Consider the following 18,619-nt stretch of genomic DNA (forward strand, 5'->3'; position numbering starts at 1 on the left):
TCCATGACACTGAAGTGAGCCAAATTAGAATGTTATCCCAAATACCTCTTTGTTGCAGACAGTATTGTTAAGGGCTTTAAAAACAGAGGAGATTCATGACGAGCAAGCCATTAACATTAGAGCCACATGCTTGTTATTCAAAGAGGGAGGCCTTAGCGATGCAGATAGGGGCATGAAAAAAATTATTGCTGTTTGTTCATGCTAGCCACCTTGATCATCCGTTGTCCCCTTATCAGGCTTGGCAGGGGTCTGTGCTCTGCCCACACTTACTCGAGTGAGGGAGGAGCTTCTCTTCTTCACAGAACAGCCTACGGACATGAAAGTGGAGTTATAGCCAAGCAGGCACTGGGAGGGAGTCAACAAAGAATCCCCAAAGAGAGTTTACTCATCATGTGCACTTTATTTGGCTTTATGCAAGTCACCAGGCTAGGGCTGACAGCAGCTGATGCCCCAGTTTCAAAGATGATAGCTACACACACAGACAAGATTTGGAACTGCCTCATCTGACTGTACTACCTGATACTCCCTACATCAGATTAATTCAACATTGCTAGTACAACAGAGGACCAGTAGCTGTGATTGTTTAAACCTTTAGCATGTACAAAGTCAGCTTGCTATGTGGTTATCATAGCTGTGACAGAGCTGTATGTATAATGGGAATATTTTCTCTATAACCTGTAATGGTTCGGAAAATTGTGTACTCTACACCATCTTAGTCAGGAAAGCATAGTGTGGGATGGAGAGGGGATCTTTTGCACCTGTCTGTTCCACAAGTTTTTTGCCGTCTTCCTTACTGGCCTGAGCAGCATTGCCATTGCTAGGCAACCGGTTACAAGATGAACTCCTCGGCTTAACACCTGAGGGACAATGATGAAACACCCAGTGGTGAATTTACACAACAGCCTCTTGTGAATGGTACAAAAGTCTCTGACTTTTTAGAATGTATTCATAGGCCTGCGAAAGGAAGGGTAGTAGCATAATTATTAAACAAGTTGAGAAGTAAAGACAAATTAGCAATGTCAGAGAGGAAAAAAAAACACTGGCAGCCCTTAAAAGCTGTTGAGAGATATGGATCAACTGATTGTGTTGATTTTTTTTTGTGCAGGAATCAAATACGGTTGTTGTGAATCAAATTAGGCCTAGGAATATTGTGACAGGCTTCTATACCACTATAAGAGTGCATTAATTTGAAAAATAAAAAAATAAAATCAAGATTTTGTGCTTGGGACCTCTTACGATTCTGAAATTTTGATTCAATGTACTTTGCAGAGGTACATAGTGAATGAATGCAGCAGAATTGGGAGACGATGCTAATTTATCATTAGCTGGAACCAGAGACAGAGAGCTAAAGCATTGTTACCAGTCTGCCTATGCTCCAGTGAGCCTGTGTGCAAAATCCTGGACATGGAGAGGACAGAGGTCAGAGTTCACTCTAAGCTTAAGAGCTGGCAGAGGAAATGGGTTCATTCCAAATTATCTACAGTTTTATCACTTGGTAGTTTTCAGTACATGAATAATCACAGAAAAACATTTACCTGACTGACAATAGACGATCTGGAACATACTATGTTGGTTAAGACACAGCAATGAAATGCAGGGAGAGTAGGAGGAAGGGAAGAGGGAGTGAGGGAAGGAGCAAATGGGGTGGGGACTTACTTTTGTCAGGAGATTTGATGAGGGTGGCAGAGGAAGAGGATAGGCGTTTGCTGATGCCAGCCTCAGACGGCTGTTTCAGGTTCATGGTGGATGTGGAACGCTTGTCCACTAAGAGGGAGGAGGAAAGACAGACAAGGGAGGCGGGGTTTACAGTGGAAGCTAGCCAAGGGGGGAGGGCATTTGGGTACACATAAGGGAGTACAAGGTTCTGCAAGTTTCTAATACCCCTAATATGAAAGCGGTGAAATGTGCCTTCATTAATATACCCAAAATAAAATTAAGTTAAAAACTCTATACGCCGATATAATTCCCCCATTCACCCACTCATCTAATGCGTTACTAATGCAGCACCCATTTAGTGATGCACATTCAGCAAAACACATGATATATATTTGCTGGTAAATATCATGTTTAACATGAAAATGCACATTTTTAATAAACCATAACATAGTTGTTGTGGTTTAAAAGGCAGGCATTGTGGTTAGTAAACAGTAGATGCTCCAATGAGCATCAACGGCATTACATGATCTGAGCGGGAGAATCCAGAGGTGATATAAGTCCATTTTGGGGTGTTTTTTTTTTGGCACATTCAAATGTCTCCCATGCAAAGTCTCCCATGTGACCTGAAAGTGCTAAACAGTGTGAATGAGTGAAAAACCCCAAGCTACACTTCCAGCGATTCAACCAGACCAAGGCACATTCAGAACACAGGCCCCATACAAAAACAGTTAGTGAAAAACTGCCAGTTAGACTGCAGGTGGTTGTTGGTGGGGTGGGGGGGGGTGATGGTGGGAGGAACAGTGGGTAACCATGCCATCTGGGGTACAGGTGCCAGTTCATGCTGTGTTGCTACATTGGTGAACAAACTATCAACAAACAAAACCTTGTCGACTCCTTGGTGGCTTTTCTGGCGAGGCAGGGGAGATAACTATAGTTACTGGAGATGAGGCGCTGGCATCAGAGTCTCCTGTGGGAAAAGACAGGTCTCAGGGACGGGCAATAAAATATAAGATGATGAGGCACATCCTTCATACAAGGATGGAGAGATGAAGGTGAAACCTGGCTGTCAGCCACCAGCCTTTATTTGACACCTAGTGCCTAAAGCTATAATACACTGGACTGACTATTTACAATTTTGGCACCAAATTACCTCAGAGACATCAGTTGGTACCCCAACAATATAAACTAAATGTCACGTCACATTGTTTTTTGAAGTTAAAAATGCTATAATTAAGTGGATTTCTGCTACTCATTGTGGTTTATTGTTCAAGTATAGAACAAAGGGGGCAATTGTACAGAGGAGTCAAGTGATATCTCATGCATGCAGTGTTGTGAGAGAGTGAGCACGACAGACTACAAGTACAGCTGTCATTACATGGAATTCTTTTTTATGAGTTTGCTTTACTGCACACCAGAACTGGGCTTTTCTGGCACATCTGACAGCACTGTTAGCAATATCTAATAATATTGTTAACTAAATTAGATTTCTAACTAAATTAGAAACTTTCATAGTTTAACGAAGGAGCTACTTCATAGTTTGGACATTTTGATTTGAAGCTATGTTGACAAGCTTTAAAAAAAAATTATGTTATGCATTTATGCTTGACTAACTGCTAACAAGGCTTGGTTAATATAGGAGCATCTTTTTTTTTTTTTTTTTTTGGTGAAAATACCTCTCCTTGTATTGTTTTGAATAACAAAAAGAGAATTGTGTCTTTCTCTACAGAACCATGTCTGTCTGAGAAACCTAGAACCTAAATCTTCTCATCTGCGATTGCTGGCAAAAGAGAGGAAAAAAAAAAGCTTTAAACTGTCGTTATGTACGCTGTCGCGGAATTTCGCCCCAACTGTGGTGAAACACAATCAAATTGAAGATAAGTGAGGTGCTCTTGCTGTATCCTAATTGGCTCTTTAATCTGCCACTGCAAGTGGATGATCAAAGTCAAATTGAACAGGAAAGCAGATAGGAAAAGCATGAACTTCTAAAGTGAAGCAAGGACCTCTACCTGTTCGTCCATCTGAGTCTGTGGACAGTCCTCCCCAAGACCATCTTTTCTGCCTCTGCTCTACTCGCTGACTACGCTCCAATGTCCGCCGCATGACTGCCTCGTAGTGCTCCTGCAGCACAGCAGGGGCAGAGGAAGAGAAAACTGCCAGTCATTTAGAGCAGAACAACGTTCATCTCTAAACCAAAAGCATCCACTGCATTTACCTCAAACAAATTCTATTTTTATTTTACTGTTGGTACTTGTTTTTCCTATTTTTTCCCTTTCTGATCGATATTATTGTGCACACAGTAGCACTGAAGTAACCAGTTTCTTTTCCTGTAAACTGAATTTTGTATATGGAGAAAATGACAATATAGTCTACTTTGAACACTGAAGAGAACAAGACCTGATGATGTTATAACTGTACTACAATATAATAACTGGGCTCATAACCCCCCTATCCTTTCCCTAAAATTCTCTCCATCCCTGTCTTTTTTAATCTGTTAAGGAAACACTGCAACATAAACCTGTGTTTCTATGCAAATGTGATTCTTTTAGTCACAAGTCAATTCAACTGAGCAACTTGAGCTCTGAGGCTCTCAAGACTTTGCGTCCACCGGTGCTGCAGCTACCTTTTCCTCTTCCTGTTTCAGCTTCCTCTTCTCCTCCACAGCCAGGCGTTTCTGCTCCTCCTTCCTTCGCTGTTCCTCAACCTTTTTCTGACGCTCCTCCATCTGACGCTCCACTTGCAGCTTGGCCTTGCGCTCCCGCTCCATGATCTGAGACTCTCGCAAAGCTGAACGCAAATACAACATGTGCATGCATGGACAGAGCAAAACAGTCACTTATTAGTATGTTGTCTTTGCATATGTGTGAAAAGCCTTAAAGTAATAATCCCTCTGTTAAGAGCCTAAAAAGAACAGCAAGAACTTTTTAAAATATCTAAATAAGGCCTAGGTTAATATCCACTGTATTTATTACCAATTACCTTCGTGAAACTGCTGCTAATGAGAAGACTCTTGGTACTAAAATGTTATTTCCTGTTACTATAAGAAATATACCCTTTGTTATCTCAATGCATTTAACAGGGAAAATTTCACATGTAGTTAAAGAAGCTAGAGCTGGCTCTAGCTAAAATAATTTCAACACAGAAACTGGGATCGTCCTCTTACCCTGTTGTCTTCCTGCCTCCTCTCGCCTCTCTTTTGCCACTCGCAGTCGGTCGTCTATTCTAAGTGTGGCACCGTCAATGACTGCAAACACATACGTATGTATACAGTATGTGACTAAAAGGTAAAACATGTGTAGCAATGCATATTTAGAGAACACAAGGGTGGAATACAATGCAGCATAGAGTTACAAAGGCTTTGAATCAGGCAGGCAGATGTATGCATGTGACTGTCATCAATGAGCTTTGTCAACTGTTACAGTAATAAGATGATGACTGGTTTACCTGCAGTAAGCCCCACTGAGAGGGTGGTGGAAGTGGATTGTGTTGCATCTAATGGTTCAGCTTATGGAAGTCACCAGAGTGGTGACAGGGCAGTATCTGTGGGAACCAATCTGTTTCTATGTCAAGGTGTGGTGTTACTTACCTGGCCTACACCCCTGAGGTTTAGCTGGTGTGTTGGTTGTAGGTCCTGGACTATTTCCTGCCAGGCTACGCCGCTCCTCGGCTTGTGCCTGTGCAGCTGCAGCTGTATGTAGGCAAACACACAGAGACCCATAGTTTACAGAGAGAAAACTAGAGTGAGATAATGTCATGTCTGACAAAGCAGGTATACCGTATCACATAATATCAAGGGAACAGAATTGCTTTGAATGCTCCAAGCCAATCAAGTTCAAATCAGCTGTTTTTCTCTGTGCTTTGTTTGCTCTCCATAGGAATGCTAGTTCTAGAGAGATCCAGCAGATTCGAAGCTACAGAACAATCCAGCTATTCAGCCATCAGACATAAACCCCCGCTCATGATCAACCCTGTAGCCAGCCATACACTGCCCTCCGTGACAAGCTGGGAAGGATGGGCTGCTGTGAGAAACATGTCTGGAATCATACCCTTGTGAGCTTCCTGGTATACAGCTAATATGCCAAGAGGTGCACAACATTTTAAACACAAGAACTCCATAAAACATAAAATGAAATAAAATCAATATATGAAAGTTTCTACACGTACACAATCACAGCTGCACTGCTGAATATCAGAATAAGCATTCCTGTGCCAATGCATATGTCATCCTTACAGCAAACTGATTTCTGTGGCTGTTTTTCTTTGTGGATGTGATTTCTAGCACCACAGTTAGAAGATATGAGTGTGCATGCAAATCATTTTGTTCTCGTACGCATAGACTATCAAGCAATTTTTGATTAAGGCAGGGGTTACAAATAGGCTTTTAAGGTAGCAAATACATCAACTCGCCAACCGAGAACACCACATGGTCAACAGCACTTTCTTCAGCCAAAACTATTCACATGAAAATCATGGTTAGGAGATACAGGGGCAGGAAGGAAGGACATAGTGAGGACATGATCACGCTTTATGAGTCGTACTATCAGCCTTTTCTCCGGTCTCTTTCCTTCTCTGTTGGTGTGTGTTCAGCATTACAGAACTGCTGACAAAGAGGCAAAGCGATGGTCAGTCATGTGATATTCACATTAATGATGAAAGATTTGAACTGTGTTCTGAAAGTCTCTCTCTATCCTCCATCGCTAACATAAAATTATACTGTTGGCATAGTCTTTGAAATTAATAATAATAAAGATAATTGGACTTTCAATCATTACATCTATACTTACGTCACCCTGTCTCTTTTATAAGAACCAGACTGCTTCAACAAGATTTACCCCATTTACAGTAGCACAAATTACATCTACTTAACATCACCACCAATTAATTTATTGTGACTGTAAAGTTAAAATTAACAGTCTGTTTAGGAAACTCTGACATCTGAGTTTTAAGAGTAAGCTGCTGAAAATCCATGCATTCACATGTTTTATTCATGCTGTATTTGACCTAAATCAATGAAAGCAATGACTGTCTGGGAGGTAGGAAAAACACAATTATCCATCTAAAAAATTAGGGAATGCTTTGGGAGATTATTAGTTGTAATGTATGCAATTTGTAATATTTGCACTAGAATAGGCAAAAACAATAGCATCTTCCTTTATACACTTTTGGATAATTGGATGAAGAACAGTAAACATTAGGACAAGGATAACATACCATAATGTGGAAAAATAAATTTAACAATCTTATGTGTTTGTCAAAACGAGAAGAAAAAGTTGATCTATCTGATGTAGTATCGAAAAAAGCCAAACCACTGTTGACCAAATGTACTCAAAACACAATAGTACTCTCTTTCTCTCTCATCTTTCAGAGAGGAGACCAGATAAGAAATACACCATTTCTATTTGCTTGGTATAGCACGCTTGTGGCATGGTGTGATGAGTCATGACCATATGCACCCTCCAAGCAAGGGGTAACCGCACTGAAAATTCTGTGGTCCTGCTTGGGAGCAAGACTAAACCATGTCTATCTGCAACTGATGACAACTGTTGTTGCACTGAACTGTCACTGGCTAAATATGCACCATTGTACATGCAAGTAGTTCTTTTTTTTTTTAAGGCCTTGCTACGTTCAGTTCTTAGTAATTCAGAAGGTCTTCTGTAACAAAGTCTCCAGTACTCCTGTAGCTTTGCTTCACTCTCCTTCATTCCTATTCTTTCTTTCCAACATAAAGCTGAAGCGTTTCTCAGATCTGCTGTTCTTTGCCATAGGTAGTATCTGAAATACGGGTGCGCATATGTTATCTGGTAATGTTGCTATGCATCGGGGTACAGCAAAAAAATCAGACAATTTATATAGTCTCCCTGTAAACCACAGATTTTCTGCTACTTCAAAAGAAGCAGCCACAGTGAATTCGAATGGTTACATGAAAGCGCTTATTGGACGTCATCAAAGTAAGCAACACCTTTATCTGTGTTTCTTAGCGTTTGGAAAACATTTAAGCTCTGCCCACCACTGGTACTGACAAGCACGACACTCTACTACCTTACTCTCTGGAAAGCAGATATGACAAGGGGCCCTGCTTAGATTAAGTGATGCCGACAAACTGAGTGGTAAGCTTTGTTCACACTTTGTGCGCGCACCTGAACCAAAGGAAGATTTATTAGTGCACACAAGAAATAAGAAACAAAACATGGTATCTGGATAGATGTTTTAAGACTTATTAATGTAAATTGCACACATTTTGACAAAACAATCCTCCTAAAGTAGCTGTAGCAAACCATATATCAGAGTGACAAGGAGCCCAATGCACTGGTTATCTGTATTCTGCAGCAGCATCAACACTTTCCAGTCAAAGAAAATTCAAAGGTCAAAGTCTGCAGCTAATTCCCAGTAGGCTCCTTCTATCAACCCCGTTGGCCAAATGATTGGTAAATGAAGATAAGATGCATGTGATCTAACTTCACTTTTAAACACCATTTTAATACAAAAGAGTAACTAATTTAATTTCATGAACTATCAATCACCAGTTCTGTGTCAAGTGATTGTACATGTGATGGGAATCCTACAATACCACAAACACTGAACTCAAGGTATAAAAGAAAACTTGTGGAGATTCACAGTTATACAAAGTTTCTTCTGTATTTATTTAGTATACGCTCATGCATGTAAACAGAGTATCACCCTGTATGTTTAGTAGAGAGTATGAGCTAGCAGACAGATTTGGGGACACTGGGGAAACTGCTATTAACCTTCTGACAACACAGACATTCTCTTTTACTCAAGAGAATAGATAGGAAAAACAGAAGGGGGCACTGTGGGCTAAAGGAGCTGATCTGTATTCAGAAGAAAAAGTTATCTACGTACTTCTTGGCCAAGAATGAATCACACACAAAACTAAAACACACAAAAAAAAAAAATTTAAAAAAAAAAAATGCTAAGCTCAGTTATCAATTATCCAGATCATGTTACTGAAATGCCCTGGCCTTAAATCTAGCCCTGATTCTTTGTTTCACATCATATCTCATTCTTTTTCCCCGTATAAAGGCAAAAAAGGTTGAAGAAATAAATGCCAAGCACCCTGTGTAATAGGGTAACTTTTGGTCCAAAGAGCAGCTCAGGATGGATGAAGTGCTTCTCAACCATGCTTAGGCCTGTATCAAGGAAGACATGGACTCTGAAATGAGATGATACATAGTGAACTATAGAGAACAGAGGGGTAAAGCTTTTGTAGGCTGTATATTACATTTGGACTGTGTAATGTACAGTATATTTATCAACAGTGTCACCTTGTGAATGAAATGATGCTGATATCTCAACCCATAACCAGTAGATTCAGGATACAATCTCTGAAGGGGCCTTTCAAACAGTATAAACTTGCACAAAATAGTGTAAACAATGCAGTTGAGAACCCAAATATCATAAATATTATGACCTTGTTCCTGGACAGACAGGCTTTAGATTTCAAGCTAACTGACATTAGCAAATTGCATTGTGTGGTCTTTAGAGAGAAGTAAAAGCAGACAGGAAAGAAAAAGGTGCTGAGTAGGTAACAGCTGTTAAGCTAAAACCACGCAGACTCTTTCTTCAGAGGCAAATAATGAGCTGTAATATCCAGTTGAATAAACCTTCCTGATAAACACTGATGCTGTAAAGATTGTGTTGAGTTTCTGGGTCCCACAACCAGTGGATGTACCTATTCCTTTAACTCACTGCTCTGTAATCATAGGCAAGAAGCAAAATAAGTGCAAAATAAGACCAAGTCAGAAGCAACATCTCAGAACAAAATGAACACATTATCCACTGACACACAATCATGTGTTGATTAAAGTGCTTTAATGAGATGGGGGAAGAGATCCTGTTTTCACAACAGACCTCAAGAGAGCCAGGTGTGCTCACAGAAATGAAAAGAGCCAATCAGAGGAGCTGTCTCTCATCACTCCATCACTATGGAGATTTGCACACATTAACATACATCATTGCTGTTGCATTGACAGACTCAGTTTCAACAGGTTAGAAGGACAAAACCACTTGTATAATCTGGCTACTAATTATACACCAGACTGATCGATGCCATTATCTGAGCGAGATAATCAACTGAATTAATTTAAAAACCCAGTCTGCAGTGGGTGGGTCGTGCTATATCCGCTCATCATCGTGCAGTGTCATCCTGTGGTCTAATGTGAAGTAGTTTAATGTATTTTTATTCTGTGATAAATCCAGTTGCAGCACATATACATATTGCTCCTGGGTTATTATGGCAGCAGTAAAGACCACCGAGGGGTCTGCTGATGACCTGGCTCTGCAGCCCAGACAAAAACACTAAACAGGAAATAGGCCAGTCTGCATTACATCATAGCACTTCTAGTCGAATGCTGATCAAATGCTTGTTCCCTAAGTAACAAGCAAGATCTTTATATTTTGGAAGTCTCTGTCTCACACACAGTCACTGCAACACACAGTACAAGAGAGAAGTAGGAGTTAGATCAGTGGGTCAGATCTTTTTTCTTACCCTCCGTTCAACTGCAGCCTTTAGTGTGCCCTGCAGCATGACATAATTAGGTAGCTTGTTGCACAGGAAGTGTCTGCACTGCTTAATGCATGGGTGGGCGACCATTTGGCGTTGAGTAATAATGGTATGCAGGGACTTTTCACAACAACTATAACAGGTGAATTCACTGTCAAGAGCAATTTGAGCCACCAATTAGTTCCTTCTGTTTGATTTATTTTATCCACATCAGTGGGACTGCCTTATATTGTGCTTGGCTGTAAAGCAAGTAAACATGAACAATCTTGGCTTTCCAGGGCACAGAGCTACCCGTAGCTAGCTCAAGATTTCTAGTCCTCAGATAACACTGCTGATGCACGCTCACAAACATGCACACACACGCACAAACAAACACACTAGATCTTCTGTGGGATTACTCAAGACCTGTTCATGCAAAGGTAAGCCTTGTCTATTTGTAGTACTAGCAGGATAATGATGACACATCCCAGTTTCGTAGGGAGTCTCCTCTTCCAGGCGGACTACATTCTCTTGCAGAGATGGGCATTCAAAGGATACAATCATGTCCAAATCCATTATCATTTATAATTATCAACTACAGTTCTTTCTTGACTCTTTTATGTGTTTCTTTATGATAAAGTGTTGGGGGCTAAAACAGAGTACTTACAGTGCATGTTTTATAGTGTTCAGTTAGTTTCATTGCTTAATCTCTGTTGAGAAAAAATATGCTCAGTTGTCTTTCATTTTTGTCTTTTATTTGTCTATTACACCTGTTTGGATTACGCCATTCGGATTATAGGCCTTACTGATCCAAAACAAGTTTGAACCAAGAGTGCCCTACCAAGCATCCTGTTCCAGCATTTTGAAACATGCATTTTTACATCTGTAATACCCTTTATTCATACATCTGATCTTTTTGCTGTCTGTAGCTCAAGAGCCACATTTAATCAAACTCGGACACTGTGCCTCATAGACAACGTGCTTCCCAGTGTTATGTAGTTCTCAGCAATGTGCCAGACTCAATAAAAGATATCAACTCTCAAGAACCCGACAATTTTAACTGGTTATGAAGGGGAATTTAGAACCAGAGTTGAAATGAAAGAAAAACAACAATGACCCATAAAGAAACTAGAAATAATTATGATATATAATCATCAACTGATGCCTCATGAAAAGGACTATTCCAATGACACACTGACCTTAGTTATATCCCCAAGAAACTGATTTGTTTTGCTATTCAAATCTTTGGTGTGTGTACGTTTGGGTACACACGTATACTGTAACACATCCTATCAATCAGTTTAAAGGGTAAAAATAAAGAGGGGTGGTAAATTTGTCCTAGAAGAGAAAAGCTGGACTGATCCAAGACACTGCGCACACTGAAACTGAGGCTGGTCCATTTCCTCCTCTGGTTAAATCCAACTAGTTCAGAAATATTTGTGATGCTTTTAATTCTGCAGCAGCAATTGCTGAGCTAGGATCAGGATAACCTTGTTGTGTGACTTTTAAAAGAGAGATCTCTCTGCATAATAGCAAGGTATATTTTCTCCTTGTTCACATTCTCGTGGAAATAACCGTGCACGTGAGCTAGATTCATGGCATTATTTTATTATTGTCAGTCCTCTGCTCTGACTGAAGACTGAGCAAACTTTTGCTCAGGACATCCTTTTATTCCTTACAAAGCCAGGATTCCAACATTTCACATCCCTTTAAACTTGGTGGATATTTTCATAAAACCACAGAACTGGGTGGATATAAATTCCAGATTGAAAATACTGAATGGAAAAGTGAAAGGAAACAGGAACAAGAGCAGCACTACATATGGTCCAGTTGTTGCCAGGAGTAAAACATGCCTACACCCACACTGGGTATGCAGAAAACTCCCTCTTACTCTAAAACTCTAAAAAACTGTCAGCTCAACTGCAGCTCAAGTCATAACAATCTGTGCATTCATGTCCGCAGATGTAGACACAGTAAACATCAATGTCTAAGTCTGGAAGAGGCCAGCTGAGGCATGGATGACAATCAGTGATAGAGACTTTGCTGTTACAGCTGCCCTTGGTAGTATTATCTACATAAATGCAATGTGGCTTTTTTCTTAGCGGAACTGTTTGTGACACAAGGCTTCGACCAAAACTCTTATCACTCCATCAAGACATTTCGAGAAAAGCAACAATGCAGACATATTCTCCTATCAGACTTCTGTGTCTGACAATCCAGCTTTATCTGAAATTCAGGTCAGACATTGTTATAGCTACCCTCCCTGGAGAGCGGAGGGGGTTATGCCATATGTCAATAAATATGCATAATTGAATGGGAGAGAAAAGAGCACTTTGTACAAGATGGGTTTTGAGCAGCAGGCTATAAAACTGAAAATGTAACATTACCATGAACCGGCAGATCTGTGGTTAGAGAAAACGGGCTGTTTGTTTTTTTTTTTTTTACTGTGGGCATCAACTCAGATCGCTATCAACTTTAACACAAGAGACATGAACAGTAGAGCAATACGCTTGAACTCTTCCTGACAGGGATAGCAGATCACTTTTGACAATAATCCCCAAGTGATGAGCAACGGTGTCTAAGCCACTGTCGTTAGTCAGTTACAAAGCAGTTTGCTTCGTTTACAAAGCACCGGGAGTTTGTCTGTCTAGACCTACATATTCCCTCATCAGCACTTCGGTAGACAACGTGATTAAAATGGGATAAAACAAAGCTAAAGCAGAGCTAGGTGAGCTGGGCGCCAGACAAGTTAAGTCATGATATGTCAACCGGCTGTCGTGCTACAAAATATAACGTTGCAACTTTAGCTAACTACAAGTAGCTACTTTACTTTCACTTAGTTAAACCAACTCGTTTGGCTTTCGGCAAAGTGTATCAGTATCAGCTAATTCGGTTTAGTGAGCTCAAACGAATTTCTGACGTTTAACTCGGGAAGAAGCTGCAGGCTTTTCCGCCTCCATTGTCAGCTAAATAACCGGACAGCGAGCTAACGTTACTAGCCAGAAAAGCTGGCCGCGTTACAGCACGTTCAAATCACCCGGTTAGCGGCGGCAGTTCCCAGCAAACATTACAAAGTGATTACTACCCTGCACAACACGACTGGGTTAAAAAATAAATAAATAAATAACCACGACTGCCAAGATTTTCCTTACCGATTTGGGCTCGCAAGCCTTTGAGAGTCGGTGCACCCTCCGCCATTTCTATGAAGTTTTCCTTCTCTGTTTTTTTCTAAAGCAGGGGCGCGTAACACATCGCAGCCGGTAGGACTCGGACACCACGGGGACGTGGACACCAAAGAGCAGTGGGAGGCCCGGAGCTCTCACTCTGACCCCTTTTCCCCGTCTCAAAGCGCGGGAGAACAAGACGTTCAAAACACCGCCGTGCGAAAGGAAAGTGCTGCGATATAGTCAGCGGCCGATATCCTGGGGTAACGTTATATGTCTAAGCCATACAGTATTTTAATGGTAAAGCAGTTTATCAATCAAAACGACTCAAACACATTTTTTTTTAAATTCAGAATTGTTCGTTGTGGAGAACAAATACAACACTGCAAACATTTTTTTTTTTTTTTTTAATGAGGTCAAGAGCTTACGGTAAAAACGTCGAACATGGCCTTCGACATGAGGACGCCTCCACGTCCACTTTCAGGAGCACTGCGGTGCACAGGGGAGACTGTAGCATTTTGCGGCTTCCTTCTGCTTAGGTGACACTTTTAACCTTTAGCACTCAGATCTTTGAATTAAGTAAAAGTAGCAAAACCACAGTGTAGAAATACTCTGTTACAAGTAGAAGTCCGGCATTCATACATCACTTTCAAAGTACAAAAGTATTAGCATCGAAATATACGTAAAGTCACCAAAGTAAAATTTAACCCGGTTTGTAGTGGGATACTATTACAAAGTATCAGAAAATGAACATACTCAAGTAAAGTAGGAGTGCTTCGAAAATGTGCTTGAGTACAGTACTTGAGTAGAAATGAGTAAAAGTACTTACTTACTTACTGCACGACCGACGACACTTTGTGCAAATGTACCAAATATTACTTAGTAGTGATTCATTATTTTAATACACGATCTAAGGGGGTGCTAGAAAAACCCCAGACACATTTGTTATGGCAGTGAAGAGCGCCCCCCAGCGTTCATGGAGTAGTTATTGCATGTTAATAAGTTGACAGTTTTTTCGCAAGAGATGCTGACTACGCCAGCAATTAAGGCATAAATACAGGCACGATACTTTCATGAAACAAGAATGCTGAGTTAAACAAACAGAGTACTTTCATGGTAAAACATTTTTTCATTAGGCTTCTGAAATTCAGAGAGTTTCCAGAATGGAAGGAAGATAGATCTTAAATAAGACGGATAAGAAGGAGAATTGGTTTATCAGATGCTTTTGAGATGGCTTTGAAAAGTAGTGATGGAGAGAAGAAATCGAAACCTTACCAGATTTAATGTGCTGAAGACTCTGCGGAGCTGGAGATCAGGGAAAATGGTCAGTAGGCAAACGTCTCCCAGTGAGAGAATAACACATTTTCTCAGGGCTCTATGTTCTTTCTCTTGCAATGAACACTGCATCCTCTGTCCTGGTCTGTCTCACATGCTTTAGCCAGGGGGCCTCTCAGCTATTTTACACGGTAAACAGGAAAGGATACCACCGCATGTAGGTTTCAGTTGCAATGACCTGGATATTGTGTTATTTAACATGCAGGGGCAAATAAGGACTTCTTCTCACTGTACAACTTCATCAGTCACGTCTATCAAAATTGTTGATTTATTCAGACGGAACTTGTAAAGCAACAAAAATGGACAAAAAAAGTTTCATGACCATTACTTCTATCTACAGTAATATCGCATTTCACTCAAAATCAATTCATTTCAGTACAAAGAATGTCTCTGTGTCTCCGCAGTAAGTGTCGGGCAGATTGGGTGATCCGACTGGTGACAGTGTCATCATGCAAAGTGGGTCGGAAATACTGTAAAACAGTTGGAGTCATGGTAACACATCCACAGGGTCTAATTGGTCACTTGTTCACCACAGCTCTGTGTATCATAGCAACGAATTCAGGATTAGGCGTGAGCTCAGCCGCCTGGGCCAGCTGAGGCAGCAGGGTGTACGCGGAGGCGCGCAGGTATCGAAAGAGATCCCGGAAGCCTCGGAGATGAGCGACAGCCCTGAGGTGGGAGCCCCAAGGACCGCCCCAGTCTCCTCAACGTGGTCCTGTTGTCAGCCGAGTCAAGCAGCAGGGACAAGTCCTGGACTGGGTCATAGTCAAGCATCTCAATACTGTGACCTGGACAGAGTTGGATTGGTGTAAGTACAATCACCAGTAAGAACTTTAGAAATGAGTCCCATTTCTCAGCCCCCAAGCAAGACTCCACACAGGTTAATTGGAGAAAAATGGGCCGTTGTATGGTCAAAATGAGTGACGACTTTCAGTTACCATGTATGTGCGACTGCACAGGTGCTATGGCCTGGGGAAAACATTTATACCTTGAGCCATCTCCCATATTGTCTTCAGTTTTTGCTCCATCTGATATTGACACAGAAACAAAAGCAAGACAAGAAGGTAAGACAAAGGTACCACTGATTCTGATATTATCCCTACTTTAATTAGTTGATAAATAATGGGTGTTATTATTTTAACTGATTAATACGTAATATATATATATATATATATATATATATATATATATATATATATTATTAGTGTCATTATTAGTATATATTGTTAGTGACAATCATTTAAATCATTTATCAAGTAGAAGACCAATTTTTCTCCAGTTACAGCTTTTGTGATGTGAAAATGTGAAAATATCCCTGCTTTTCTCTCTTCCATATCATTAAAAATTGAATACCCTGGGATTTGACAGCGAATTAAAGATTTCACTTTGGACTCTCATCAGTCCACACATTGCCACATAAAGTACACTTTCGATCAATAGTGCCACCTTATCATTACGTTGTGTTTGTCTTACCTTTTCACAGAATTGTGGCTTAGATGTTCAAAATTCCTGCCTGTTCATGCAGTGTCATGAACAGTAACACTGAACCCGTTAGCATGAAGACACAGCAGTCACAGCAGTGGACATCTCAAAACCTCAACAATTAAAACCAAAACTATCTGCATGGTTAGATACAACAATGGGTAACTAAGTTTAAATTATATATATATTTTTTTTGGCATTTGGGTGATCACAGATCTTGTTGGTTTGAGTGCTGACCATAAAATCTTAAGCCAGTGGTATTATTAGAATCACTGTATAGGAACCATAGTATATCAGTGCAACCAATACAAATTTATGTCGTATTTTGAATAAACAGTCAAACTGTCAAACTCTTGAGCATTGAGCTTTTATGAACAACAGCATATTTTAGTTAGTTGTTTAGAGGGGAATTACATTGCCAGGAGCAGGTCAATCTTTTGCTGACTTTGGCATGATTACTGCCATAACTGTAACAATGAGATCCATTAGACCACTCTACCTCTTCTGATTGCTGATCCTCCTGTGTGATGTTCTCTTTCTTCTGACTGGAGGTCTTGATGTCGGTGGTGACATTAATCACAATAGAAGCAGGATGCACCTCATTCTCATTGCTCAGTGACTTCAGGCCTCTGGGAAGAGATGCAATTAATCTGAACAATTATTTAGGGATTAGATAAAGGTAAATTGAATGATTAATCATTCGGTGTTTGGTATTTGCAAAGTACCTTGAGGGATCTTCAGATGGAGCAGTTGTCTGTGAAGGGGTCTCTGATTGTTTCGCTGTTCTCTCTGTGTGGCTGGACAAAGGTGTGTACTGAAGATCTGCGGCACACCGTAGTCCCTCAGGCCCAGGACGATACTCTGGACCCTGCTCTGAATATTGCAACAAGTGTATATGATCCAAATTTGGCCAAACAAACTCAAGACAGAGGGGGGGGAGTAGCATAAATATCAAACATTGTGTGTCCAACTCACTGAATTTCTCAGCAGTCAGTAGGAAAGCCCACAGCAGCAGCGCAATAAGGAATATTTAGGAAGCTAAAACAGTCAGGATCATTGAAAAAGTTTCTTCTTTCACTCCTAGATTAAACAAAAAAATCTGCCAAGTCATACTGAATATAAGAAATGAAAACATTTTTTTTATGAAATTCTACAGGGTGACTCACTCCTTTCTTCTGATTCTTTGAAATTTCCCCTGGGCACAGTGACGGCACTCTCTGTCAGAGAACAATACTTAAAACTTTCCCTTTCAACATCTCTGGAAAATTCCCATTCAATAAAACTACATATACAAGTATATTACCACTGTACTGTCATCCAGTCCATGGTTCATCTCTGGATCTTACCTGCTTTAGAGCCTTGAGCTGTGAAAAGCAAACGCTCTTTATGTACTGTGTCATGGCTGTAACAAGGCACACAGGCCAGCTCCACTTCCCCGGTTATGCTCCTGAGTTCATAGTAACTGTACACACACACACACACACACACACACACACACACACACACACACACACACACACACACACACACACACACACACACACACACACACACACACATTTGTACACTTAACACAAAAACTAATCCTAGCACTTATCAGGTGATGGATGTTTAGGCTGGCACAGTGGGTGTATTTCACCCTGGGAGAGACTACACCTACACAGGGGCATCCCTGGCGGGTGAGCATGTTGCCTTCTCCAGGCGGTTCAGCAGGTGCATCTTCTGCACGGAGCCACACCTGTATCTGAGCTGAACTTCCTTTCTTCACACGGCATGCAGACTCCACCACCACCATCTCCAAAGCCGCAGTCCTGAGAATGATGCACATTATATAGAGATGGAGCCAAGTAGCCAGGCCGGCAAAGAAAGTCAAGCTAAGTTTAATGTGTTAAATGTGTTACCTCTGAGAGCTGTTCTCCAGGCCCACATACAGGGCATGCAAAACAGGCTCCATTAGGGTGTAAGAACTCTGTCTGATCCCAGCTCTGCTCAGATTGCACCTGCACACACCAAACCTGAGGAAATACACATTTAAAATAATCTGTGGTGGCGGACATATTCAGACTAAAAGTAAGAGTAAAAGTAGAAAACCCTCACCATCAAAATATAATAAAAAGTCAGAGAAAAAGTCCTGCATTCAAAAACCTACTTAAGTAAAAGTGCAGCACAATTATTAGAAACATTTACTTAAAATATCAAAGTCAAAGTACTTGTTCTAAAGAACTGCAGTCATTTAATTGAAATCAACTTGTTTAAAAAAATGTCCTTCAATTGTGTATCTGTAGTGTATGAAATACAATAATAAGATTGCATGTTGCTGCACCAGAATTATGATAATTGACATAAAAAAAATAATTGAAACAAATTCATATGTATTGAAAACAGAATGGAATATTGTTACTGCAATAACAGATTAACTTTTATTCTTTTAAAAAAATACCGTAATTCTTTAAGGACTCAACGAGAGACTAAAATTACTCAATAA

At 40.5% G+C, this 18,619-nt stretch overlaps 1 protein-coding gene across 13 annotated transcripts in view; it reads right to left on the minus strand.

The window, feature by feature from the left end:
- map7d3 (MAP7 domain containing 3) overlaps window positions 1-13,443 on the minus strand; it is a 29,100-nt gene extending 15,657 nt beyond the window's left edge. For 7 of the 13 annotated variants that reach the window (XM_040119284.1, XM_040119283.1, XM_040119282.1 and 4 more), the window contains exons 1-9: window positions 13,306-13,443; window positions 5,240-5,341; window positions 4,817-4,897; window positions 4,277-4,440; window positions 3,663-3,774; window positions 2,540-2,623; window positions 1,657-1,764; window positions 759-857; window positions 210-308 (exon numbers count right to left, since the gene is read on the minus strand). In XM_040119284.1, the coding sequence (XP_039975218.1) occupies window positions 210-308; window positions 759-857; window positions 1,657-1,764; window positions 2,540-2,623; window positions 3,663-3,774; window positions 4,277-4,440; window positions 4,817-4,897; window positions 5,240-5,341; window positions 13,306-13,351 (895 nt within the window). In that variant the 5' untranslated portion in view covers window positions 13,352-13,443. The remainder of the gene's footprint in view (window positions 1-209; window positions 309-758; window positions 858-1,656; window positions 1,765-2,539; window positions 2,624-3,662; window positions 3,775-4,276; window positions 4,441-4,816; window positions 4,898-5,239; window positions 5,342-13,305) is intronic. The other 6 variants (XM_040119288.1, XM_040119287.1, XM_040119285.1 and 3 more) reach the window with 3 other exon arrangements.
- Between the last annotated feature and the right edge of the window lie 5,176 nt (window positions 13,444-18,619).

Source organism: Xiphias gladius, chromosome 23, assembly GCF_016859285.1.
Source record: "Xiphias gladius isolate SHS-SW01 ecotype Sanya breed wild chromosome 23, ASM1685928v1, whole genome shotgun sequence".
In the NCBI taxonomy this organism is placed as follows: Eukaryota; Metazoa; Chordata; class Actinopteri; order Istiophoriformes; family Xiphiidae; genus Xiphias; species Xiphias gladius.